The 14,003-nt window shown below is 45.5% G+C and overlaps 1 protein-coding gene across 1 annotated transcript in view; it reads left to right on the top strand.

Moving 5' to 3' along the window:
- LOC124279302 (nesprin-1-like) overlaps positions 1 to 14,003 on the top strand; it is a 93,139-nt gene that overhangs the window by 20,957 nt on the left and 58,179 nt on the right. The window contains 16 exon segments of the mRNA XM_046715114.1: positions 3,727 to 3,810; positions 3,960 to 4,052; positions 4,481 to 4,605; positions 6,391 to 6,587; positions 6,779 to 6,867; positions 7,322 to 7,471; positions 7,709 to 7,860; positions 7,862 to 8,300; positions 8,435 to 8,528; positions 8,903 to 9,108; positions 9,710 to 10,027; positions 10,346 to 11,083; positions 11,085 to 11,123; positions 11,476 to 11,637; positions 12,218 to 12,438; positions 12,578 to 12,686. Of these exon segments, the coding sequence (XP_046571070.1) occupies positions 3,727 to 3,810; positions 3,960 to 4,052; positions 4,481 to 4,605; positions 6,391 to 6,587; positions 6,779 to 6,867; positions 7,322 to 7,471; positions 7,709 to 7,860; positions 7,862 to 8,300; positions 8,435 to 8,528; positions 8,903 to 9,108; positions 9,710 to 10,027; positions 10,346 to 11,083; positions 11,085 to 11,123; positions 11,476 to 11,637; positions 12,218 to 12,438; positions 12,578 to 12,686 (3,216 nt within the window).

The following is a 14,003-nucleotide window of genomic DNA, read 5'->3' on the forward strand; positions in this document are numbered from 1 at the left end:
TCTTCTGATGACTCTTGTTTATCTTAATGAGTTGTGCAAAATACAGTAGCATAACTTGTTTCATTTTGCCAAGGCCCCTTACAGCACTGTCAGTAGCATAACTTGTTTCATTTTGCCAAGGCCCCTTACAGCACTGTCAGTAGCATAACTTGTTTCATTTTGCCAAGGCCCCTTACAGCACTGTCAGTAGCATAACTTGTTTCATTTTGCCAAGGCCCCTTACAGCACTGTCAGTAGCATAACTTGTTTCATTTTGCCAAGGCCCCTTACAGCACTGTCAGTAGCATAACTTGTTTTTCATTTTGAGCAAGGCTGGCGCCCACAGCAGTGTCAGTAGCATAACTTGTTTCATTTTGCCAAGGCCCCTTACAGCAGTGTCAGTAGCATAACTTGTTTCATTTTGCCAAGGCCCCTTACAGCAGTGTCAGTAGCATAACTTGTTTCCTTGTTTCATTTTGTTTCATTTTGCCAAGGCCCCTTACAGCAGTGTCAGTAGCATAACTTGTTTCATTTTGCCAAGGCCCCTTACAGCAGTGTCAGTAGCATAACTTGTTTCATTTTGCCAAGGCCCCTTACAGCAGTGTCAGTAGCATAACTTGTTTCATTTTGAGCATAACTTGGCCAAGGCCCCTTACAGCAGCTGTCAGTAGCATACCTTGTTTCATTTTGACCAAGGCCCCTTACAGCAGTGTCAGTAGCATAACTTGTTTCATTTTGCCAAGGCCCCTTACAGCAGTGTCAGTAGCATAACTTGTTTCATTTTGCCAAGGCCCCTTACAGCAGTGTCAGTAGCATAACTTGTTTCATTTTGCCAAGGCCCCTTACAGCAGTGTCAGTAGCATAACTTGTTTCATTTTGCCAAGGCCCCTTACAGCAGTGTCAGTAGCATAACTTGTTTCATTTTGCCAAGGCCCCTTACAGCAGTGTCAGTAGCATAACTTGTTTCATTTTGACAAAGGGCCCCTTACAGCACTGTCAGTGTAGCATAACCTTGTTTCATTTTGCCAAGGCCCCTTACAGCAGTGTCAGTAGCATAACTTGTTTCATTTTGCCAAGGCCCCATAACAGCCACAGCGGTGTCAGTAGCATAACTTGTTTCATTTTGACCAAGGCCCTTACAGCATTTTGTGTCAGTAGCATAACTTGTTTCATTTTGCCAAGGCCCCTTAGCAGCAGTGTCAGTAGCATGACTTGTTTCATTTTGATGAAGCCCTTTACAGCAGTGTCAGTAAGCATAACTTGTTTCATTTTGCCAAAGGCCCCTTACAGCAGTGTCAGCGCATAACTTGTTTCATTTTGACAAGGCCCTTGTTTACAGCAGTGTCAGTAGCATAACTTGTTTCATTTTGTCAAGTAGCATAACTTGGCCCCTTACAGCAGTGTCGGTAGCATAACTTGTTTCATTTTGACAAGGCCCCTTACAGCAGTGTCAGTGGCATAACTTGTTTCATTTTTTGCCAGCATGTCAGTAGCATAACTTGTTTCATTTGCCGGCGGTGTCAATAGCATAACTTGTTTCATTTTGACAAGGCGCCTTACAGCACTGTCAGTAGCATAACTTGTTTCATTTTGGCCCCTTACAGCACTGTCAGTAGCCCATTTACAGCACTGTCAGTAGCATAACTTGTTTCATTTTGCCAAGGCTTACAGCAGTGTCAGTAGCATAACTTGTTTACAGCAGTGTCAGTAGCATAACTTGTTTCATTTTGACAAGGCCCTTACCCTTAGCTTGTTTCATTTTGCCAAGCGTTACAGCAGCAGTGTCAGTAAGCATAACTTGTTTCATTTTGACAAAGCCCCTTACAGCATTTTGCCAAGGCCCCTTACAGTGTCAGTAGCATAACTTGTTTCATTTTGCTTATAAGGCCCCTTACAGCAGTGTCAGTAGCATAACTTGTTTCATTTTGCCAAGGCGAGTGTCCATAACTTCACAGAAGCAGCAGTGTCAGTAGCATAACTTGTTTCATTTTGACAAGGCCCTTACAGCGGTGTCAGTAGCATAACTTGTTTCATTTTGCTACAAAGTGTCCCTTGTTTACAGCAGTGTCAGTAGCATAACTTGTTTCATTTTGCCAAGGGCCCTTAGCAGCAGTGTCAGTAGCATAACTTGTTTCATTTTGCCAAGGCCCCTTACAGCAGTGTCGAGTAGTAGCTTGTTTCAGCAATAACTTGTTTCACTTTTTGACAAGGCCCTTTACAGCAGTGTCAGTAGCATAACTTGTTTCATTTTGCCAAGGCCCCTTACAGCAGTGTCAGTAGCATAACTTGTTTCATTTTGCCAAGGCCCCTTACAGCAGTGTCAGTAGCATAACTTGTTTCATTTTGCCAAGGCCCCTTACAGCAGTGTCAGTAGCATAACTTGTTTCATTTTGCCAAGGCCCCTTACAGCAGTGTCAGTAGCATAACTTGTTTCATTTTGCCAAGGCCCCTTACAGCAGTGTCAGTAGGCCTAAGTGGCATTGTTTGCAGTATAGAACTTCATGTTTTGCAGAAAATGTCATTGAAATATTTCAACCAAGCAACTACATGACATATTTGTTATTTTCATTCCTTTGAACATAAAGTATTCATGAATAAATGTTCGTATTGTTACTATATAATCACAAACCTCATATTTGCCTCTTGGTGTATTTGTTGCAGCCAAAACTTTCTTTATGATTGATCTTATAATGGCGTACATCTGCTTCAGCTTTACTTGTTTAAATCAGTTTCTGTCTTGGAATCAAATGCAATAACAATAGCGCGACATAATGCTAATGGTCTTATTCATTTAGAAGACATTGAAGCAGTATTCAGGATTGACCAAAGTCTGATTGAGATGATGATAAGTAGTACTCCACTGGCATCGTTGCTGTAACTGCTCCTAATTTGTTTCATTAGTCCTCAGGACTACTCTTAAGTGAAGGGCCAGAGCATCTGCTCCACCCATCATTATGCCAGGTTATATATAGGACAATACAGTGGGCCAGGGCACAATGAGTCACAGAATGTCATACTTCGCCCATATTAGAACTTCCTTCTTTTGTGTCACTGGAAAATAATAATAATCACTTAAAATAGAATTGTGAAAATTGTAGAATAACTAGGCTACATCATGAACAGTGTATCAAGATGAAAGATGCAAAATAGTGGATAGAAAAGCACAAAGAGATTACTGCTGAATACTCCCCTACTTTCCTACTAGTTTGGAAGGAACACTTAAATTCATTCTGAACACATTTGTCAACCATCTTGTAACCAGATATGTATATTTGTGATGTATCTACAGAAACCAGTGTCCTGTATGTGTCATGTATCCATAGCAACCTTTGACCTGCACATGCGATCTATGTATTCATGTATCTATGGCAGCCAGTACCCCATATGTGTGATGTATCTATGGCCACCAGTGTGCTGTATGTAAGATGTATCTATGGCCACCAGTGTCCAGTATGTAAGATGTATCTATGGCCACCAGGGTCCTGTATGTAAGATGTATCTATGGCAACCAGTGTATTATATGTGTGATGTATCTATGGCAACCAGTGTATTATATGTGTGATGTATCTATGGCCACCAGTGTCCTGTATGTAAGATGTATCTATGGCAACCAGTGTCTTGTGTGTAAGATGTATCTATGCCCCCCAGTGCCCTGTATGTAAGATGTATCCATGGCAACCAGTGTATGATATGTGTGATGTATCCATGGCAACCAGTGCCCTGTACATGTGTCTGCTTCTGTTCCAGCCAATGGAGAAAGGTCCCCGTCTCAAGCGACCACATCATCTCAGCAACATTTCCACAGCATTATCATTCCTCACGAAGAAAAATGTGAGTTGCTGTTGCCATGACAATATATCTGCCTGTTTTGTACCTCACCTTGATTAAACATTACAGTGTCTTAATTAGCTACATCTTCTACCTCGGTGTGAGTGAAAGAATGTCACAATGTCACCTGGCTTGTATTTATCTGTCTTCAGATCAAAATGGTTAATATCAACTCCACTGACATCGCAGATGGGAAGCCTTCCATTGTCCTGGGTCTCATCTGGACCATCATCCTGTACTTCCAGGTTTGTTGTGGAGATTTCAGGTTAGAGTAGGTCTCCCGTGACCTGTGCTGGTGGTGACAAGTGACCAAATATGGTGACATGTTGACTGCATATTATTGTACGCCAATGACATGCATCATTGCTCACAGTCATTGGATTGTTTGGTCCAGACTTGATTATTTAGAGGCTGTTGTCATATGGCTGGAATATTCCCAGCAACCCTACAGTCCCCCCACTAGGTGTGTAACCATGGTAATTATAGACACTGTGACCCAGAAGTGCTACTGGAAATGGCTGCTGGCTTTTGGTAATATTTTGAAATTTTCCTGACTCTCTGGTTAGGGGCACTGACAAAGATGTTGAATAACTCCTTTGTTAGGTTGGATGCTGAAGGGTTCGAGGGTGGTGTTGAATGTTATTCCGCTGATCACATGTTCATGTCTGTGCAGATTGAAGAGACAATGTCCAATGTGCCAACTATGGGAGACATGGACGGTGATGGGCCGTCCAAAAAGAAGAAACCTACACTGCCGAAACAGAGCCTACTGGCTTGGGCAGACAGCGTACTAGCCAAGTAAGTGGATGCCCCCTGGCAGACACACCTGCAGACATCACACTGGCAGACACACCTGCAGACATCACACTGGCAGACACACCTGCAGACATCACACTGGCAGACACTCCTGCAGACATCACACTGGCAGACACACCTGCAGACACCTCACTGGCAGACATCACACTGGCAGACACACCTGCAGACATCACACTGGCGGACACTCCTGCAGACATCACACTGGCAGACACACCTGCAGACATCACACTGGCAGACACTCCTGCAGACATCACACTGGCAGACACACCTGCAGACATCACACTGGCAGACACACCTGCAGACATCACACTGGCAGACACTCCTGCAGACATCACACTGGCAGACACTCCTGCAGACATCACACTGGCAGACACACCTGCAGACATCACACTGGCAGACACACCTGCAGACATCACACTGGCAGACACACCTGCAGACATCACACTGGCAGACACACCTGCAGACATCACACTGGCAGACATCACACTGGCAGACACACCTGCAGACATCACACTGGCAGACACACCTGCAGACATCACACTGGCAGACACTCCTGCAGACATCACACTGGCAGACACACCTGCAGACATCACACTGGCAGACACTCCTGCAGACATCACACTGGCAGACACACCTGCAGACATCACACTGGCAGACACTCCTGCAGACATCACACTGGCAGACTCTCCTGCAGACATCACACTGGCAGACACACCTGCAGACATCACACTGGCAGACACTCCTGCAGACATCACACTGGCAGACACACCTGCAGACATCACACTGGCAGACGCTCCTGCAGACATCACACTGGCAGACACACCTGCAGACATCACACTGGCAGTCTCTCCTGCAGACATCACACTGGCAGGCACTCCTGCAGACATCACACTGGCAGACACTCCTGCAGACATCACACTGGCAGACACTCCTGCAGACATCACACTGGCAGACATCACGCTGACAGACACTCCTGCAGACATCACACTGGCAGACACACCTGCAGACATCACACTGGCAGACACACCTGCAGACATCACACTGGCAGACACCTGCAGACATCACACTGGCAGACACACCTGCAGACATCACACTGGCAGACACTCCTGCAGACATCACACTGGCAGACACTACACCTGCAGACATCACACTGGCAGACACACCTGCAGACATCACACTGGCAGACACACCTGCAGACATCACACTGGCAGACACACCTGCAGACATCACACTGGCAGACATCACCTGCAGACATCACACCTGCAGACATCACACTGGCAGACACACCTGCAGACATCACACTGGCAGACATCACACTGGCAGACACCTGCAGACATCACACTGGCAGACACACCTGCAGACATCACGCTGGCAGACACACCTGCAGACATCACACTGGCAGACACTCCTGCAGACATCACACCTGCAGACATCACTCCTGCAGACATCACACCTGCAGACACACCTGCACATACAGCTGTAAACAGCAGAATCATAACGACAATGATGATCACGGTTGTGATCAGATGGAAATGGCAACATTTAGGTGACGTCTTATTGAGTACATCATATTGATGATAAAGCATCTACTGTCATTGATGGGAGTTGCTGTTACAGAAATAATGTTCACAGCATATATTGACTTGATGGGTAGGCAACTAAGAACTTCTGACAGGTATTCTACATCATGTTTGGTGGAATGTTGGTGGTGAATGTCGTTGTGAAGTGGGAGTGGTGACGAGATTTATGTCTGTGTATTCATTGCAGGAAATATGGTCTGAAGGTCACAGACTTTGGGAAGAGCTGGAGAGATGGAGTGGCCTTCAATGCAATGATCCACAATATCCGCCCTGACCTGGTGGATATGGAGGAAATTCGCAAGCAAAATGCCCGCATCAACCTGGAGCACGCCTTCTCCACAGCTGAGAATGAGCTGGGCATTCCGCGACTGCTTGACCCTGAAGGTCAGACACTTGTCACATCACAGGACACTTGTAGTGCCACAAGACATTGCATGTTATGATGGGATTTTCAGATAATTTCAATCATTAATTCTGATTTGTAGGTTATTCTCTGCATTTTAGTCTGATTAATCTCACTGAGATTTGCTGAAAGTTATTGCAGTGATGTATTTGTCCATTATTTGCGGTTCCAGATGTTGATGTGGAGAAGCCCGATGAGAAATCTCTGATGACGTATGTGGCCACCATCCTGAAGGCTTACCCTGAGGCTGGAGATGCCAATGTGAGTAGCTGTCTACAATACCATACCTTGTTCACCACAAATGTACAGATATACAAACTATATACTACTGTAGGAAGTTATGAGAAAAGAAAGTTTCTTCAAGAAGACACATTAAAGTGACATGGCAGCTTGTTGTCACAGTTGTCGTCAACACAAACTAGCTGTCATGGTTCTCATCCACACAAACTAGCTGTCATGGTTCTCATCTACAAAAACTAGCTGTCATGGTTCTCATTCACACAAACTAGCTGTCATGGTTCTCATCCACACAAACTAGCTGTCATGGTTCTCATCCACACAAACTAGCTGTCATGGTTCTCATCCACACACGTCACGCTGTCACATTTTTGTCACGATTCTCACAGATAACATGTTACTTTGCATATTGATGGAGATATGTGTGGCAAGAATCAGATAGTGTCCTCCTCATGAGCCTGCTTGCTTTATGTTCCAGTTCCAGGGCGTCCCGAGTCTAAAGCTGGACACAGCTGACCAGGAGATGCAGGCATACAGCGCCCTGATGAACTGGCTGAACCAGGACGCCAAGGACGTCCTGGACAGAGCAGCCCAGCAGCCTGTCTCTGACAGACAGGCAGAACTCAAGGTACCGCGCTACAGCTTTTTGTTGACCTCAGGTTCCAAAACAATTGACAAGATGTCCATCAGTTGGCAACCCACAAAAGTTTGTAACAGTGTAAACACCTGAATAACATGCTCTGTGTTAAACACAGAGGAAAGTTTATTGGAGGTGACACTGACTGGCATTGACACAAGTTAGGGAGCTGACTGGGCCTTGAGAGGAACCAAGTATCTGAATTTTTGTTTTCTTTTATTGTTTCAGGAATATTTGCTTTTCAAATCTGAGATGGACAAGCGAGAACCAGTTTACAAGAAGATTGGCGAGAAAGTTTTGTCAGGGAAAGCTGCTAAGCTGAACATGTCTGACTGGCAGAAGCTGGACACAAAGTGGCGCGAGGCAGAGGACTTGACCCAGCTGGCTGCTGAAGCTGGACCTCAGTTTGCCTGGCCGCCTTGGTCAGTTTGGTCAGTGGCTGTACAACGCCGAGCGTCTGCTGGAGAAGAGGGAACAGCAGGTGGATGAAGCAGAGGAGATGGCTGTGCAGATGGGCAACTTGTTAGGCGAACACAAAGTATTTTTTAAAGACTTAGAATCACAGAAACAGTTCTTCCAACAAATTAAGAAAGCAGGACGCTATGAGGGTGAGTCTCTACACCCGCCTCATATGGACTTACTTCATAAGCGGATGGTGAATGTGGAGAAATGTGCCCCGAGAAGACAGCGCCGCTTGGAGTACTTGGAAGTGCGGTATCTCCTACTGGCATACTTACTGGCAGCTGAAGAAAAGGCAGCACTGTGGACAGTAAAATATGGGCGGCTGGAGGAGGTGGAAGCCATGTCAGAAGATTACCAGGTCAGTGAAAGGGAGTGTGGTATTCCTTGAACATCAGGTTAGGTCAGTGATGAAAGGAAAGATTATTGGGTTGTTCTAACAAAGTTTATGAATGATCATGATTGTATGATTCAGACAAATCTTTTCCTTTGCAGGATTTTGTTGTGAATGGGCAGCTGTTTGACAACTACAAGAAGACCCATGATGACACCAAGAAGAAGGCAGACGCTTACAAGAACAATGGCGGAGGTGAGTTGCTGAGGATTGGTTGGACCTGGATGTAACCACAGCCTGATGCTGATTCATGCTTCTATACCTCATGGGTTTCTTATTTCATCTAGAATTTGTCTTCAGTAACCCATGATTGTCGTAAGAGGTGACCAACGGGATTGGGTGGTCAGGCTCACTGACTGGTTTGACACATGTCATTGTATCCCAATTGCGTAGATTGATGCTGATGCTGTTGATCCCTGGATTGTCTGGTCCAGACTTGATTATTTACTGACCACCGCCACATAGCTGGAATATATGCTCAGTGCGGTGTAAAACTAAACTCACTCACTCACTATTTTATCTACTGTTCCATTGTTCAAGTTAAACACTGCATGTTCATCTCTTTCCAGATCAAATTGAAGTCAATGACTTGACAAAATTCCTTGGCAATGTGACCGAACGGTGGCAGAAGACATCAGGGGAGATCCGCAGTGTAGGGAAGAGTCTTGAGGAAGTCCAGGATGCATGGAAGATGTTCAACAGCTGCGCAGAGGTGCTGACCGTGTGGCTGACGGAAGGCGAGAAGATCATGCAGAGGTCGCCTGAGGAGAAGCAGGTCAGGGTGCATGATGTCTTGATTCTATCACCATTACTGCATGTCTAGAGCAGATTATATTGTTTTTACCATGCTTCCGTCATACAATGGAATATTCCTACTGCAGTGCATAACAGCATCCACACAGTGACAGGAAGATTGGGGATTCCTGCTGGGACTATAGCACCCTAGTATGAAGTAACTAATTAGATTAGGGGATCAGGCTCACTTAATGGACTGTATGTCATTGCAGCTCAGTTCTTTGGATGGTTATCTCCCATTAGTTAGACAGCCAGTTGTGTGGATGGTTATCTCCCATTAGTTAGACAGCCAGTTGTGTGGGTGGTTATCTCCCATTAGTTAGACAGCCATTAGTTAAACAGCCTGTTGTTAAACAGCCATTAGATAGACAGCCAGCTGTTAGACAGTGGATTAGGGTGTTAATCCAATGTTCTTGACATCAATCACTGGATTATATGGTCCAGACTGAATTATGTACAGACTACTATCATGTATATATAATATTGCTGATAATTGCGTTAAACAAGCACAATTACTAATATCATTGCTAATCGTTACTAGCATCTTGGTGAGATTCATCCATTTCATGACTATCCAACAGCTTTACTTTGAGGACATGGCTGAGTACGAGCAAAGGCACCAGTCACTGAACCAGAGTGGAAACTTCCTGATGGAAACAACCCGGCCTGAGGTGGCGGAGGAGGTGAGGCAGACGCTGGCCCTGCTGAACCGGCGCCAGACAGAGCTCACCGATAGCTTCACCAACTTCCAGCAGGTGGAGGTGATTGGCAGGGCTCGCAATGAGTACTCAGAGGGCATCCACCAGATCAAGGGCTGGCTACAGAATACAGATGAAATAGTGGGGCCACAGATTCCATGTGTACACGCTGCCCTGAAGGAACACTTGCAGCAGCTTGATGTAAGTTACTCGTTTCACAAACCCCTACCCCTCTTCCCTCCCACAGGTAACTAACATGCAGAGGTAGAACTGACAGGCTGTCCTTAGCAGCTGACTCACAGACTCTCGAACTGTCATGACCCTCATAGACATGATGTGGTTAACACTTTCTTCTTCATTCCAAGAATAGGGTATATGTTTGACTAAAATAAAAACCAAATTGATTCAAACTATCAGAAAGTTGTCTTCTCATTTATTCTGAGAAGATGATTTCAGTTTCTCCTGCAGCAGTAAGCTGTTCAATATCTCCCTCATGGATTATTGGACTTTGTTTTGCAGGTGCTTGGCTCCCAAGTGGCGGAGATTGAGGCTGTGTTCAAGACAACAACAAAGATGGCACAATCCTTGGTAAAGGACAGCTCCTCGGATGTAGTCAATGACATGTTGAAGACACTCAACGATCAAAAGGAAATCATTCTGAAGCTGAGGAAGGAGCTCCCTGACCGGAGCAAGGCACTCAAGGCCATCCTGCCCAATGTGGAGTCTCTGGAGACTGGCATCACTGATCTGAACTGCTGGCTGGAGCAGGGAGAACAACTTCTGCAGACTCACAGACTGGACGGGTCAGGAGAGGCTACTGAAGCCAGGCTAGAGAAGCACAAGGCATATTTCTCAGAGATCACCTACCAAAAATCTATTCTTGAAAGCAAGAACAAAGTATATAACAAAGTGAACAATGCCAAGAGTAAACTGAAGTCGGTGGACTTCACTCCAGCAGATGAACTTATGAAATCAGTAAATATGAGATTCCAGAACTGTGTCACATCTGCTAAAAATTGGGAGAAGCGTCTTGAGAATCTTGCACGATTGTGGCGCTTGCTTCAGCAGAAGCAGAATGCCTTGTCTGAGTGGATGGACAATGCAGAGACTGTGTTGGAAGATAAGGAGGATGACCCGGAGAGCCTCATTCGCAAACATAAACTGTTCTTTGACAGAGTAAACCAGCGAATGCTGCAGGACTACCTGAGTGTCGGGGAGGAGATTCTTGTACAGCTGGAGGAGCAGGACAAGGCCCGGGCTGAGAATAGAGATGACAGCAATAGAGAACCGGTGGAAGGTAAGGGACAGGTGGAGTGAGTTAGTGAGTGAGTTTGGTTTTATGCCACAGCTATATGGTGGTGCCTTGGGTGGAGGAAGGAATGTCGTTGCGAAGAGAGACGGGAATGGTGTGTGAGGATAAAGGAACAGAGATCGACAGTGTAGGCTCTGTTGGAAAACCTTCCTTGTGTTGTTCTGCCCTGTACAGGTCCCTGTAACTGTGCTTGTACTCAACTAGGTACATATCTACTTTTTGTATGGAAGTACCTTGTCATTGATCAAGAGGCCAGTCCACCAAGTCTAGACCAGTTCTGACATATGGTTAATAATATGAAACCAAAACATATAGATACCTTTTCCTTGTGTTTCAGAATATACACTACCATGCACCAATTAAACTGCTCAAGCTGGAGTTTGCAGTTCCAGAGGACAAATTTCTCCAGAGGTTGACATCGGCAGAGAAATCCATCAAACAACACCAGGAACAGCTGGCTCGAAATCAGGATGTCAAGGCCGCTTTGCTTAAACACAGAGTAAGTGATGCCTGTGTCTGTTGTGTACAGTTAGTGATGCCTGTGTCTATTGTGTGCAGTAAGTGATGCCTGTGTCTATTGTGTGCAGTTAGTGATGCCTGTGTCTATTGTGTGCAGTTAGTGATGCCTGTGTCTATTGTGTGCAGTTAGTGATGCCTGTGTCTATTGTGTGCAGTAAGTGATGCCTGTGTCTATTGTGTGCAGTTAGTGATGCCTGTGTCTATTGTGTGCAGTTAGTGATGCCTGTGTCTATTGTGTGCAGTAAGTGATGCCTGTGTCTATTGTGTGCAGTAAGTGATGCCTGTGTCTAGTGATGCCTGTGCAGTTAGTGATGCCTGTGTCTATTGTGTGCAGTTAGTGATGCCTGTGTCTATTGTGTGCAGTTAGTGATGTGTGCAGTTAGTGATGCCTGTGTGTGTGTGTTATTGTGTGCAGTTAGTGATGCCTGTGTCTATTGTGTGCAGTTAGTGATGCCTGTGTCTATTGTGTGCAGTTAGTGATGCCTGTGTCTATTGTGTGCAGTTAGTGATGCCTGTGTCTATTGTGTACAGTAAGTGATGCCTGTTTCTATTGTGTGCAGCAACTGTTCCACGAGAGTGACCTAGTCCCCACCTGTGAGAAGTGCCTAGGCAGCATGGACTCCATATCTAAACACCTGCTGGAGCTGTCCCAGGACGAACGCAGCTTGAGGAACCGGTACGATGACCACCTTCAGCGGTGGAAACGTCTCCACTCCATCTCAGACAACACCCACGAGCAGCTGAAGCAGCTCCCTCAACGATGGAAGGACTACAACACAAAGTGAGTGTGATTGGTAGAGGGAGAGTTAGGGTTACCTCTAATGTGGTGTCTCTGGGTGGATACATGTGGAGCGTACATGTGTAACATACATTGGAAGGTAAATGTTGCCTAACACACACTGCTTGCTTGGCTGTGACAGGTTGGGTGAAGTGAGTCGCTGGATCATGGATGTGGAAGGACTTATGAAGGAGATGCAGAAGGAGGACCTCACCAGTGATGAGTACAAGGAGATGCTTGCCCAGTTCCAGGTACGTGTATGGGGAAATCAGTGGATGTGTGGGATAGTGGGGGTGGATGAGCTGGATAGTTAGTGGGGGTGGATGTGTGGGATAGTTTGGGTGGATGTGTGGGATAGTGGGGGTGGATGTGTGGGATATTTAGGGTGGATGTACGGGATAGTGGGGATGGATATATGGGATAGTTTGGGTGGATGTATGGGATAGTGGGGGTGGATATATGGGATAGTTAGGGTGGATGTATGGGATAGTTAGGGTGGATGTGCACTGGGATAGTGGGGGATGTGTGGGATAGTTAGGGTGGATGCTGGGATAGTGGGGATGTGTGGGATAGTTTGGGTGGATGTACTGGATAGTGGGGTGGATGTGTGGGATATTTAGGGTGGATGTACGGGATAGTGGGGGTGGATGTGTGGGATATTTAGGGTGGATGTACGGGATAGTGGGGGGGATAATTAGGGTGGATGTATTGTATTGTATGGGTAGCACGTGGAATTATGGGTGGATGCATGGGGATAAAAGAACATGGCAGAGTGATGCGCAGAGTGTTTGGTTGCCATTGTTGAGGATGGGATTTCCGGAAGTTCGAAGTATTGTTGAAATTATATATATTCCTCCACAGTAACATTGCACCAGTTTTTGAAACTGTATTGTGAAAACCTGTTTTACCTACCTGTTGTTAATGAGTCTCATGAGCTGTGTTATATAACAGTACAATGTGTTGTCTTACGCAACCTGGGAATAGTTCAAGGTAATGCATGGGTAGAGTAGACATAGACATAGAAACCACCTCCTCCGAATCCTTAACATTCTTACTTCATTAAGATATACAGTGTCATTTTACACTTTCTAATGTGACAGTTGAAGCAGTAACACCTCCACTCATTTACCCCTTTTTAACTTCTTCCCCCTTCTAGTGAATCATGCCTACAGAATTCTCATGTCTTCTTTCCAAGCCCATAACTATTTTCCCCAACATTCATTTCTCTCTGTTCGCCTCAAGTTAGTCATCCCCTCTCCTACAAGCCTGTCATCCCCTCCCCAACCTCAAGCCTGTCATCCCCTCCCCTACCTCAAGCCTGTCATCCCCTACCTCAAGGGAGTCATCCCCTCCCCTTCCTCAAACCAGTCATCCCCTCCCCTACCTGAAGCCTCTCTCCACACCTCGTTGACTCCCATTCTCCCCTTTAGAATTTTCCTTATTCTAGAGCACAAATAGAATACCCATGAGTACTTATTTAATGTAGTTAAAGATTTCATGACTAGATACATATCAAGGTCTGTTCACAACATCCTATAGTCCTCATTGGACCTTATAATGATGTCATG

This window comes from Haliotis rubra, unplaced genomic scaffold (genome assembly GCF_003918875.1).
Source record: "Haliotis rubra isolate DU_JTF1 unplaced genomic scaffold, ASM391887v1 Scf25, whole genome shotgun sequence".
NCBI lineage: Eukaryota > Metazoa > Mollusca > Gastropoda > Lepetellida > Haliotidae > Haliotis > Haliotis rubra.